At 41.4% G+C, this 14,082-nt stretch overlaps 1 protein-coding gene across 2 annotated transcripts in view; it reads right to left on the bottom strand.

Moving 5' to 3' along the window:
* Positions 1-14,082, bottom strand: part of LOC137435139 (autophagy-related protein 16) — a 307,119-nt gene that overhangs the window by 85,059 nt on the left and 207,978 nt on the right. For both annotated transcript variants that reach the window (XM_078784630.1, XM_068128660.2), the window contains 2 exons: positions 6,518-6,583; positions 2,759-2,851 (listed from right to left, as the gene is read on the bottom strand). In XM_078784630.1, coding sequence (XP_078640756.1) covers positions 2,759-2,851; positions 6,518-6,583 — 159 coding nt within the window. The remainder of the gene's footprint in view (positions 1-2,758; positions 2,852-6,517; positions 6,584-14,082) is intronic.

Here is a 14,082-nt window from a genome sequence, read left to right as displayed (position 1 = left end):
CGCTGCCTTTAACATATCTCCCACAACTCCCGTCGGCCCTCCCGCTTTTCTACTCTTCATTGCTTTAATCGCTTCCTCAACTTCCTTCTCGGTTATCTTCTCTGCCGGTCCTAAAACTGGGTTACTCTCTATGTTGCCATCCCATTCATTCTCTGCATTCAACAGTATTTCCATATATCTCTTCCATCTTCCTTTAATTCCATCTGGGTCCACAACGATTTGTCCCACTTCATCCTTCAAGCAACTCACCCCCATCACATCACACCTCTCTTTCGCTATCTGCTTTGCAATCCTGAATACTGCTCTCTGACCCTCTTCCGAATCCAAGCGTTCTCCGAACATTTTCCGACATGCCTCCTGCGCCTTTGCTACCTCTTTCTTTGCAGCCTTCTTGGCTGCCTTATAACTTACATGCTCTTCCTTTTCTGCCCCCGTACCCTTCGCCTTCTGCCACTCCTTGAACTTCTTCCTCTTCTCGTCAATCTTCTTTCCAACTTCATCATCCCACCACCATGTTTCCCAGTGCCTCGGTGGTCCTTTTGTCCATCCACATACCTCACCAACGGCTCCCAACAGACTTTCTTTCATTGACATCCAACCACTTTCAAGCTCAACCACATCATCCTCTACCATACTCAGCCTCTCTTTTAATGCCTCCCTCACTGTCACCTCTTTCAACCTCCACACCTTCATTCTCGGTTGGTACTTCACCCGCCGAGCTCTCCTCGCACCTTTCAACGTTATGTCGCAGACAACCATCTCTACTGATATATATATATAATTAGTGCTATGCCGATACCTGAACCGGCAATCAGAACAGGCCGATATCGCGTATTTTTCAGTAATCTGTATCGACAGATTACAATCAGTGTACAGTTCCGATGACCGATTAAAGTTGGACTGTAATCTATACAACCCCCAAACCTTGAGTAGCTTTCACCCTTGTTTAGAATGACAGCGAATTTCAATGATCAAATTGAAGAAAACAAAGTTGCACCGATTGCTTTAGAAACAGCTGCGAGTTCAAAGTAAAACACGAAGGCTCGTACTGTACCATGCGATACGCAAGATGGCTCTTCCTGACTTCCTGGCAGAGTACGTGTTGACGTCATACATTCCAGGCATGCATCAAATTCAAAGTGTCCGTTAACTTAATTATTTTCACATTTCAAAGGTGGACTCACAGTATTCTGACTCCCCGAGCAAAATGAGGCACATTATACATGCAGTTTGTAAAATTACTGCTTCATTCGTTCGACTGAATGCTGTGACGTCATCTCACGGAATCTCATGTGATCCTAACGCACATGGCGTTCCCAAAACACATAACCAAACACATGGAGCTCTATTTATTCCTCCATAATAACAATGACTTCTTTTTTAATATCTTCTTCCTCCTCTGTTACCCTCGTTATTTCCCGGTGTGCCTCTTCACTCCATCTTTATGGCTCCCAGTTTCCCCTTGGTTTCCCGGTGTATTTTTTAAATCTAACAAATGATGCTATGGTGGAATACGGACTTGGAAATATGTAATAAGTAATATATAATAAGTCCATAAGGGGTGATTCGACTTACGACCACTTAGACTTACGACCTGCTTGTCGGAACGTAACACAGTCGTAACTCGAGGAGTATCTGTGTGTGTGTGTATATATATATATATTTCCAGGTGCCTAACCTTTGATCTATTTATCGAAAAAGAGCAATTGGCTTCTAGTTTTTGATTGGTGAACCAATTCAGCGACCCAATATGCAAATTTAGGAACACACCAGGTGCCGCTCTAGCGGGAAAAATGGCCTTAAAACGATCATTCATTCATATATATATATATATATATATATATATATATATATATATATATATACACACACACACGTTTGAGATATCCTGATATCGGCCATATCTCCCAATGGTGAAGAATCACTTTAAAAATTCTACTAGCCGGATCCGGATCTTCACCAAAATTGGATCGACTCTTCCTTGTCACACACACAACCTGTCCACGAAGTTTCGTCAAAATTCGTCCATAACTTTTTGATATATCCTGCTATATGTTGGTTTTATCCCTATCGCTCAATGGTGAAGTCAATTAAAAAATTAAATAATTATCATATCCGAAACCATATTCAGATCTTCACCAAAATCGAATCGATTGGTCCTTGTCACACACCCAACCGGTCCACCAAATTTCGTCCAAATCTGTCCACAACTTTTAGAGATATCCTGCTATTCATAAATGTTTGGCCACATTACACAATGGTAAAGAATCACTTAGAAATTAAATAAATATCATATGCAAATCCATATTCAGATCGTCACCGAAATTGAATCGAATCGTCCTTGTCAGACACCCAACCGGTCCACCAGGTGTCGTCCAAATCCATCCACAACTTTTTGAGATATGCTGCTATGTATCGTTTTGGCCCTACCACCCAATGGGGAAGAATCAATTAAAAAATTATAATAACCGGATCCGAATCCGGATCTTCACCGAAATCTAATAATTTCGTCCTTGTCACATACGCTACCTCTTTGCCGAATTTCGTCCGAATCTGTCCACAACTTTGAGATATTTTGTGCACAAACAAATGGACAAACAGGCAGACAGACAGACAGACAGGGGTGAAAACATAACCTCCATCCACCTTTGGTGGCGGAGGTACCAAACGTGCACCGTCCTCCAGCCCTCTCCTCTCCCGCATTTAAAGATCATCAAGTAAGCATGAGCCCATTCCTCCCCGGCGCCAATTTACTGACCTTTGGCCTCGTGCTGTACCCAGGACCTTGTCCGCCCTGCCTTCACCAACAGCTTCTGAAGCATCTTCCTGCAGCACCTCAATATCATCTTCTCTGTTGGGTCGTTGAAGGTGCAAATAAAATATATGAAATACACATTTTCATCATAATCACCAATAATTTTGGCACAAAGTTTACGTATAATAGCAAATACAACTGCAGACATGCAATTAAAGGACACAAATAACAACAGGCACGAATAAGTAATATAATGTGTTAAATAAGGTGGTGTGACAGACACTGCATCAACGGCAGTAAACAGATTTTCTTTTTTTCTACAACCTTTAAAATCTTTATTTTATTTCAATTGAATAATATACTGTACTTGAACACTGGAGAACACAAATCACCTTTTTTGCACTTTCAAAAACCCTTCCGTTTAGCTGTACCTGGACAAAATATTACGGCATTTTACATCATCATGCCCAATCACATTTGCTGCTTGTAGACCCCACCCATGTTCTAAAAAGTATTATATTTTTCCCCTCATAACATCTCAAGACTGCATGGGGTTAGGTGTTCTATGAACTCTCTAGTTTCATATGTAAAATGTAAATAACCTTAAAGGATTAAACTATTTCCACATTCTTAAAATGCAGGAAGAGGTTCCTCCATTGGATATTCATCGGCATTTAAAGAATGTGTTCAGCAATTCTACCATCTATGTGAGCAATGTTAGATGTTGGGCAAAGTGTTTCAAGAACGGGTATATCGATATTGAGACAAGCTTCAAAGTTATTGGCCTGCAACCGAAGTGACACCAGAACACAAGAGTCAGGATGATGCGCTCATTAAAGTGCATTGCAGTTGATGGAGACGATGTTGAAAAATAACTGCATATTTGCTGCAAATGCATGTATATTCCCTACAATTAGGCCTCCCCCAAGCATAGGACGGCTTATTGCTGTTGTAGGGTTTGTTTGTACAATTGGCGCCTCCAATTTTTAATGGTACCACAGAGTTTCCGAGACCCCTAGGAGTATTGAACCACCATATAGAAAAGTATTAATATTTTTTTTCTTCCTGCACTCCAAACACTCCAAATTTCCACACTGTATTAATAATGTGAATAGAAAGGTTGTGGGCTTGGCACAATTTTTGACATTGACCGAATTTTTAAGGTCATGACCTAATTACATATATTTTAACATTTTTCACAGTAACGTCACTAAAGTTTTGTCTGAATGGAACAAAATTGCCCTCTCTCGATATATCACGGAAAGGCGCATTTATACTTGATTTACATCATACCGCTCTGAGTTAAAGGTCAAATGACGGTCTGAAAAAAGTATTTTTTGGCATCGCTCAATTTTGCCAATGCGGATTCAATCTCTAAGACCGCTTTGCTTTCCAAATTTTTTTTGGCATCATAGTAGTGGATCTGCACTGAGCTGTGGCACCTGATATTTGATTAGTGTCCTTGAAATACTTTTTGGGATTCTGACCTAATAAACAAAAACACCTTTTTGATCATAACTTGAATAATTTTCCTCCGATTTTCATGAGGATCATGAGCCAAGGGTAACGTACGTGCGATTTCCAAGGGTAATCCTCCCCTGGTCGGGATCGCTTTGTAATCGCTGACATCTAGTTTTCATTATAATTGTAATTATAAATATTTATTGAGGAATAAAAAAGAGGGCATTACTTTTGTACCGACCGTCATACAATTATTGCCACCGAAACCGAGTGATCCTAGAAATTAAATTTATATCTACACATTATATACACGTGGCACACACTATTAAAATCATTTATTTAAATAAAACAATTCCACCGTATTTGCATTATACAGACTTGGCATTTAATATGGAATATTTTTTTTGTGGGGGTGAACTTACTTTTCAAGATGTCTTCGAACCAAAAGTTCATTGGAATTATGTTGAAATTATTCTAGATTTTGTTAATGTGACCTTTAAAAGAAACAAAAACCACATTTGACATTTCGAAACAAATAAATTGATCCTTGAAAGTGATGTAAACTGATATCGAACTCAATTCATGGACAGTACTGTGTTAAACTTCTGTACGTTTTCCAGAAGTATCTCTTTATTTTGCACATTAGCCAAATTTTCTTTTAACAAAAACAAAAGTTAAATTACGACTGGGATTACGGACAGTAAAATTACAGTTCAGTACTTCGTGTAACCCCCACGAGCATTCAGGAGAGCACGTACACGTTGAGGCATGCTGTTCACGAGATTTGCCAAGGTTTGGACATGAAGCGCTTGCCATGCAGTGACAATAGCCTGCTGCAATTCACGCACAGAGGTCGGCTGCTGGTCCAAGTGGTCGATTTGACGCGTTAATTCTGCCCACAAGTTCTCTATCGGATTCATATCAGGGGACATGGCAGGCCACTCCATATGCTCTACACCACGGTCAGCAAGAAAGTGTTGGATCATGCGAGCACGATGAGGCCGTGCATTGTCATCTTGGAAGACAGTTTCCTCGAAAGGCTGCATGAGCAAATGGAAGCAATGTTTCTTCCAGAATGGCCCTGTACTTGAACTGGTTCAGGTTTCCATTCAGAACAACCAGGTCAGTTTTTCCCCCTGCATGAAAAGCAGCCCAAATGGTCACCCCACCACCTCCAGCTTGGACTCTTGGCACTATGCAATCTTTGTTGTAGGCTTCATGCACTTGTCTGCGCACTCGGATGCGGCCATCTTGACGATAGACCAGAAATCTAGACTCGCCACTGAAGATCACGTGATTCCAGTGTCCTGGCTGCCATTAACGGTGCTCTCTGGCCCACTGCAATCGGCGCTAGCGGTGTTGTCTGGTCAGGCGTGGCTTTCTCAGGGGACGCCTGGCACGATAGCCTGCTTGAACCAGTCGTTGGCTGACTAGACTTCTAGATACAGGCACATTTGTCAGTTGCTGCCACTCAGCCCTAAGCCGATTAGCTGACTTGGTACGGCCATTGCGGACTAACCGGTGCAGCTGGCGATCATCCCTCCTTGTGGTTCTGCGGGGACGTCATAGCCTCGGTATTGGAGTAGGGACACCCCTCTGAGCATTTAGTTTCAGGATCTTTGACACCTGACCTTGAGTGATGCCATACTGCCGAGCAATAGCACGCTGTTTCATGCCGTAATTTCGTAAAGCCACCACTCCATGACAAACAGCATTGTCGAGTTGACGGACCATCTCCAGAGGAAGCGACAATAACTTTTGGAGACGTGCAGCAGTTGTTTTCCACTAATACAGAACGCAACAACCCTTGTATACCCGACTGTGAAGCCAATCATCAAATGTACCTGTCCGTACATTTTGCCACGCCACCTGTGATATAATCCTGTTGTTGACTTCTTGCTGCGACAGACAATCAGTGACATGGTTCTTTTAACAAATAAATCACCAAAGTGTAAAAGAAACTCACCAGATTGATATACTGAGTTAAGAAATTAAACCCAAGTCAAGAAAAAAAAAAATTCCATATTAAATGCCAAGTCTGTATTTTGGTACGTTCGTGAATATGATTTTCACCACATGCAAGGCAGGTCATTTTTCCCAAACCAATAATCCTTTCTTACAATCTGCATTAATCTCAAAACTGACCAACTTGGAGACAAAATAAAAGGAAATCTGATTATTTTATGCCTGTGACATCTCAAAATAAAACTTTCTGCTGATTGCTCGTCCCCATGAACTTTAAAATTCAAACAATGACTGTTGACTTTAACCTCAGTATCGACTGCAACAGAAAGTGCTCACATTTCCACATTCACAGGCTCTTGAGCTGCGTCGGCAAGCTCCTTCTTCAGCTTGGCTTGTCGCTTCCTGCATCATGGATACACCAAATGTCATAAACATCAGCAATAGGAAAATGGGAGAAGGTTTGTTATTAGAACACATCTCGAATAACTTTAATTTCTGGTTTTATAAAAATGATGTTACACTACACCAAACACATCACTAATAATATTGTCTCAGGTTGCTGGAAGTTGTGGTTGGATCACAAAGTAAAGTAACATAAGCACATAGACGTGAGTTTTAATTACCTCTGCCACTGAAGGTGGATGGAGGTTACGTTTTTACCCCTGTTTGTCTGTCTGTTTGTGAGAAGGATTTCTCAAAAAGTTATGGTGGATTCTGATGAAACTTGGTGGACAGGTTGAATGTGTGACAAGGACGAATTGGTTAGATTTTGGTGAAGATTCGGATCTGGATACTATAATTTTTCAAGTGATTCTTTCCCATCAAGAGATAGGGCCAAAAACGATATGCAGTGCCCTCCATACATATTGGAACAGTGAAGTCAAATTTGTTATTATTACTATACTAGTATAACGCCCGTCAAAAATGACGGGTTGAACAGTTTATATGATGGTGCAGCCGCGTGAGCGTGCCAACGTCTGAAGCCTGGGTCTAGTGGCAGGTGTGCTTATATCTTCATTATTTATTCAACATCCTACAGACGTAAATTAACACTTGGTTTACTCTGCGCACATTGCACATCACGGGCAGCAAATTTAACCTCTCTGTGCCTTGTATTTATTGTGATAAAAAAACGCTTCTGTACACCGACCTTGAGCCTCGGTTTGCAAGCCACCATCTACAATTCCAATGTAAGAAACATAATTACTCTTCTTTGGGGTCCTCTGGGTCATTTGGGGCATTTGGGTGCTCAGGGTCTTTTGCATCCTTGGGATTTTTTGGGTTCTCTAGCTCTTGGGACATTCAAGTCTTTTGGGTCCTCTGGATCTTTGTGGTCCTCTGGTCTTTTTGGTCCTCTGGGTCATTGGGGTATTTAAGGGTTTGGGTCCACCCACTCACTCTCACTCACTCACCGCAGGCAGGTTGGTGGTCTTTCCGTCTTCTACCGACTCCTCTCTGGCCTTGCCCCCCCAGCTCTCTCTGGGCTCTGTCCCGCAAATATTCCTACAGGTCGCACAAGATCTGCCTGCAACCCTCTTATGGTCAAACTGCCAAAATCAAGACTCTCTGCTCACCTTCACTCCTTCATTCCTCTTTTCTCCCACCTCTGGAACAAACTCCCTCACTCTCTTCAATCCCACTCCACCCTCCAGGTCTTTAAAACAGCTGTTCACCACCATCTCTTATCTTCCCCCATCCAAAACCTTGATCTTTTCTACCCCCGCTAATTTCACCCCAATTCCACTTTTTTGAAATACCAACTTCTGTCCTGGAAGTCCTTGGTGTCCTTGTGTTTTATACTTCTCCCTCCCCCCCCCCCCCTTCCCACACCTCCTCCCCCCCAAGCCCTCTCCCTTCCACACAATCTCCTTGCTCTCAAATGTTGTGTTTGTGTGCTTCCCCTTCTCTCCCCATCTTGTTTTCCGCTCCCTCTTTTTATATATTTTGTTTGTCTGGTTGATTTGTTTGTGAAGTAAATGTTAGCTCTTTCACGAGCCTCGATTCAGTATCCCAAAAAAAAACAAAAAACGGGTCCTCAGGGTCTTTTTGGTGTTTTGGATTGTTTGGGTCTGTGTGGTTGTTAAGGGTCTTTGGGGTCTTTGGGATATTTTGGGTGTCTGGGGTCTTTTCGGTCTTTTTGATCTTTTCGGTCTTCTGGGTATTTAGGATATTTTGGGTCTTCGACGTCTTTAAGGGTCTTTTCAGAGCCTTTTTGGTCTTCGGGGTCTTTGGAGTATTTATGGGGTCTTTGGGTCTATGGGGTTTAGCTCTTCATGGTCTTTTGGCTATTTAACAGTCTTCAGGGTATTTTGTGTCTTCGGTGTATTTTGGGTGTTTAGGGTCCATTGGGTCTTTGGGGTCTTTTCGGTCTTTGGGGTATTTTGGGTCTTCAGAGTCCTTGAGGTCTTCTGGGTCCTTGGGGTCTTCTGGGTGTTCATGGTCTTTTGGGTCTTTAACAATCTTCAGGGAATTGTGGGTCTTCAGGGTCCATTGGGTCTTCAGGGTATTTGGGGTCTTTTGGATCTTCGAAGTATTTTGGGTCCATTGGGTCTTTTCTGTCTTTTGGGTCTTCAGGGTATTTTGGATCTTCAGAGTCCTTGGAGTCTTCTGGGTCCTTGCGGTCTTTTGGGTCGTTAACAGTCTTCAGGGAATTTGGGGTCTTGAGGGTTTTTTGGGTCCATTGGGTCTTCAGGTCTTTTCAGTATTTTTGGTCTTCAGGGTATTTTGTGTCTTCAGAGTTATTGGGGTCTTTTGGGTCCTTGGAGTCTTTTAGGTCTTTTAACCGTTGGACACACAGTCATGTTCAAAGATTGCCCCATTAAACCCCTCTCTCAAATCCCTCCTATTAGGCTATGAGCCAGACCCTCAAATTTTCGACATTATGCTCAATCAGAGGGAGGATGGCTAACAGTTATTTTTGGCAAGGCCAGGGACCCTAGTGCTGAAAAAAATGTGATAGCAGTGTGAAACTCTTAGCCGTATCTGTGTTATCATCACATTTGTCAGACCACCCCAATAACGCTTTCGGTAATTTTTCCGCCTAAGATTTAGGGGGTAGGGTTCGTTTTGGGGCTTTCAAATAATATCTCCTATATGTATCAGTTAGTGTTGTATACCAGGTGAAAGGTAATTGAATTATCTTTCACATGATGTATAGAAAGTGCCTGTGTGATATATAGTAACCTCTTTATGATCATTAAAACATAATTATTTCCGCCAACCCTCAAAAATTTATCACAAAATCCCCAATGAAAACAAAATTAGGCAAAAATTCAGTTTGGCGGATATTAAATGAATTTTTGAATTTGAGAAACACACAGTATGATTAAAGTCAAATTTGGGCCTTAAATCTCATACACCTTGATAAAGATGAGAAAATCCAATATACAGTAGTTGCTGTAACCATGACCTAAAATCCATAAATGTATATCTTTCCGCTCTTATGATATATTGATTTACATTTTACGATTTTTGACCGACAGCATGTATATAGTTTGTATACCATTATTGGTCTAAAAATAGTATATATAATATTGGGATGTCAGCCATATATAGGCCAAAAAGTACTGAAATTGGTGTCAGAAATGTCTAATTCTAAAAATATGAAGGCATTATGACCAAACTGTATGTGGTGTTCTTGAATATACCACAGACGTATGATGCATGTGATGATTAACCTACTCCATGTATATGCATGTATCCTGATGTACCCTAACTTGGCGAGATAATTTACATCATATTCATGCAAACGTTTTTAGTCTTGTAGTGTTGTATGGTTCTCTTATATTACCAGCTATACATAAAGTAAACCAAAGGAAAACAATGTACTTTCTATTTAAGCAACATATATTTATAGACATCATACCATAAAGTACACGAGTTATCAATTCAGCGTACACCATATTTGTTACACATATGTACATGATCTTTCTCCATACAGTTCTACAATTCAGAAGTTATCCTCGTCATCGTCGTCGTCTTCTTCATCGTCTTCTGCCGAACTGTCATCACTCTCACCATACATTTTTTGTGTGTCACATGTCCTGCAAGTGTAGGATCTGTCGGACGCTTTCAGACTGCTTCAAGATTTCTGCGACTGTGGACATCTCTGTAGCTGGTGCATTTATTGTAGGCATATATCTAACAATATCCTGAGAGACGCTGATAGATGCCCTGACGGTGATGTTGAATCCTGTCCAACTTGGTGTTTTTTGTGTTACTGGGTCCACCTGACGGGCAATGACCCAAAGAAGATTCTTGATTTGAGCAACTTCCATAGCCATCTTGTTTTCCGCTGCAGCTGTTGATAATGTTTGTAGTGGATGAGGCCCAACACGTTCACCTGCAATGTAGACAGGCAGTGTTTCTTCTGTTATGCAGACTGTTCTTTGCTTGAGCTTCTCGATCTTCGGAAGTGGCTCCTTTGGAAGGTGTGGTCCATACATTTTGGCCTGCACTGCAATGCCATTGACTCGATGTGTTGTTCCTTTCCCGGTCAGCGTCTCTTCCAGTCTATCAATGTTATCCCATGCCAAGTTTGTGAATACATACGGCTGGATGCTGCTTGGTAGGACTGTTTGCTCATTTAAGTTTGCTGCAAGTTTTTGAAGACATAGTGCAGTGTCATTTTCCTCCAGTCGAGTGTAGGATATTGCATGTCCAAGATGGTTCAATGTGCGAATTAGTTATACGTTCCCTGTGAGAGTCTTAACTGCATATGGGAGCAACATGTGTTTCGGAGGCTTTTGTTGTCCACAGCTCACTGCATAGATAATGTCCTGGCTGAAAGATTGCATCAGCATGATGACCCTGTTTGATGGAAGCTCGTTTTCCGGATCTCCAGTCAAGAGGCCAAGCATAAAGCGCTGGAGATAGACGGGAACGACGAAAGAGTCATTGTCTTCGTCGGCTGGATGATAGGGCCATGGAGTTGGTTTGTTATCCTTCCTTATCATCGATCTGATGTGTGTCGATGTCTGATCAATGACTTTGGACATGTTTGATGATTTCCCTTTCCAAATGCTCAGTTGTTGTTTAAGTGTTTGTATTTCTTTGACAGCATCTTGTAGTGTTACATTATCAGGTACGACAATCAGTTTTCCACTGTTGTCTTGAAAGATGTGAACGCTATTTCCAAGATCAGTTTCCAGTTTCCGTGCGAGGTTTTTTCTTGTAGCAGTTCTTATCCCATGCAACCCTCTTGATGTCATTATCGATTGTAGGTGCTCTACCAGCGTTGTCATCCTAACAATTTCCTTATTCGGGATTATATGGTTCCGGATGTATACTAGCAACTCATTGTATGCTTCTTCTTCAGTGTAGTCAGATTCGTTTGTGGCGGCCGTGTTTCTGTCATGTGCATCTTTAGTGCTTGGTCTCGTGTAACTTCTGTAGCAAGAGAAATGGTATCGTGCTTCAGCTGCCACAATGTCTCTACTTGTGGCAGCCATGATTTTCGTGTCACATTTACGCACGGCGCTGTTTCGCAGTGTTTCATCTGCTCTCAGATCAACAGCCTTGCTCAACTTTTCACGGGATGACGTTCCCTTGCACCACTTGGTCTTTCCACAGAATATACAATCCGGTTCATAGATGCGTGATTCCGAAGATGCCCTTCTGGCTTGTCTCTTGCTCGCTGAACATGTTGCAGCAGCATCGTCGGTTAAATTGGATTCAGCTTTTCGTTTCAGTGCTTCCAAATCTCGCTTCATGGTGAACACGCTCCTGCACTGCCTGTGGTAGAATACTCGGGGAATCTCCTTCTCTGGCAGCGACTGAGCAAGGTCGAGAATGGGTGCATGGTTCCGTATTTTGGCCGCATCCAGCAATGTAGTCCATGAATCGAATGTTTGAGGGCTTATGAGCGGATCTTCTGGTTTGACATCTAACGATAGCTTATGAATGATACAAACGTCCTTGGGAACTTTCTGAGTGATCGCAATCTCCATTGCAAGTATTTGTTCAATTGTCTATCTGCGGTACACTCTGTTTCACCACCACCAATATCACCACCACCGTCTCACCTGGAAAGACACATAATATCGAATGAGACCACCACCACCACCACTACTACAAATTAGCATCAGTTGCTATAGTTGCTTAAAAATGTATTCTGCACCAACAAATCTACAAAGAGAAATACATTAGATGTCGTGCACCGCTGTCATGGTTGCAAATCACCTAAAATATAATGAAAATATTGACATTGATGACAACATTCGTATTAGCATGTCTACACATATTGCATTGAATTTCATCGCACATCATGATCATATGTGTGAGGATATTGACTCTAATTATACTGTATGTGTGTCTCAAATCGAAACATACCTTTTACATACCTTTTGATTTTTGCCTATTTTTGTTCCTAAAATTGGGGATTTTGTGATGAAGTTTTGAGAGTTGGTGGAAATAATTATGTTTTAATAATCATTATAAAGAGGTTACTATAGATCACACAGGCACTTTCTATACATCATTTGAAAGGTAATTCAATAACCTTTTACCTGATATACCACACTAGCTGATATATACACGTGATATTATTTGAGAGCCAAAAAACTAACCCCACCCCCTAAATCTTAAGCGGGAAAAATGACCCGAAAAGCGATAAATGGGTGATTTGACAAATGTGATGATAACACAGATACGGCTGAGAGTTTCACACTGCTATCACATTTTTTTCAGCACTAGGGACCTTGGCCTTGCCAAAAATAACTGTTAGCCATCCTCCCTCTGATTGAGCATGGTCGACCCCTCGGCTCATAGCCTATATAGCACTACTCAAAACCTTTAAAACCTACCTTTATGAAGGGGGACAGACATCACACAAACAAATACACAAACAGATTGTGTTTTATATGGTAGATACTCAAGAAATTTGGATTCCAAATCAAAAGATGAATATGAGGGCAAGAGTACAAAAGTTAAGCTTTTATCTCTTTGATTTATATATACTAGCAACAGTACCCACCCGAAAAGGTGGGGCTTCAATTGGGAGGCCCAAATGAAAAGGCAAAATATCAGAAATTGAAGGCTTCTTTTTTTTTAAACGACTTATATAAACATCCGTCAAATCATATCACACGCAAATCATCAAAATCTAAGCAGTATTTGTAGAATTTCAATAAAAGCCACATCACTGTTCATACCGGTAAATATTATTCCATCTTGTTTGGAAAAACTGGAAAATTTGAAAAATTTTCCCAATTGGAAAAACAATATAGCCTATTTTACTCGAGGGGATCCCAGGATTACCCACCCAAAATTTCGTTGCGATCAGTTCAGCCGTTTTTGTGGTACCTGGGAACAGACAGACATACACAGACAGACAGACAGACAGACAGAGACATTTGGTGAATTATAGTGAGATATGTTTTACCATTGTATTCAGTTCCCGCCCCCCCCCCTCCCCCATTTTAGGTATGCATAAGTATTGGAGCAAATGACCGAGAGGTGTTTCTTGTTACCCTGTACTTGCGAAGCAAAAAGCGGGGTTAAGCATTCAGTTACGTACGCACGTGTGTGTGCCGTGTCTGCATTTTAAAAATTAATTTTCTCGGCAACCGTTGGTCCGATTGACATGAAATTTTCACCTTAGGAGGGCCTCCCCTTTAGAATATTTTAATGATTATTATGACGTAATAGGTCACGTGGTACAGGCGCCATCTTGGAAAAACTTTGCACCTCTATATCTCTGAAACTACTGCATGGAAAAAACTTGAGACCCGGCTCATTGTCAACTAACCCCCATGGGGAATAAGATAGGTTAATGATGATGTCATCGGTCCTTCGTTATGACGTCATAATTCGACAAATACAACACCTATCCATCCGATCATTATAAAAAAAAATTCAGCAACGGTTGGTCTGATGGACACGAAATTTTCACCATAGGAGCG

This window comes from Myxine glutinosa, chromosome 9, assembly GCF_964187855.1.
Source record: "Myxine glutinosa chromosome 9, kmMyxGlut1.1, whole genome shotgun sequence".
NCBI lineage: Eukaryota > Metazoa > Chordata > Myxini > Myxiniformes > Myxinidae > Myxine > Myxine glutinosa.
The sequence above is the reverse complement of the archived record's forward strand: the minus strand, read 5'-3'. Positions and strand labels throughout refer to the sequence as shown.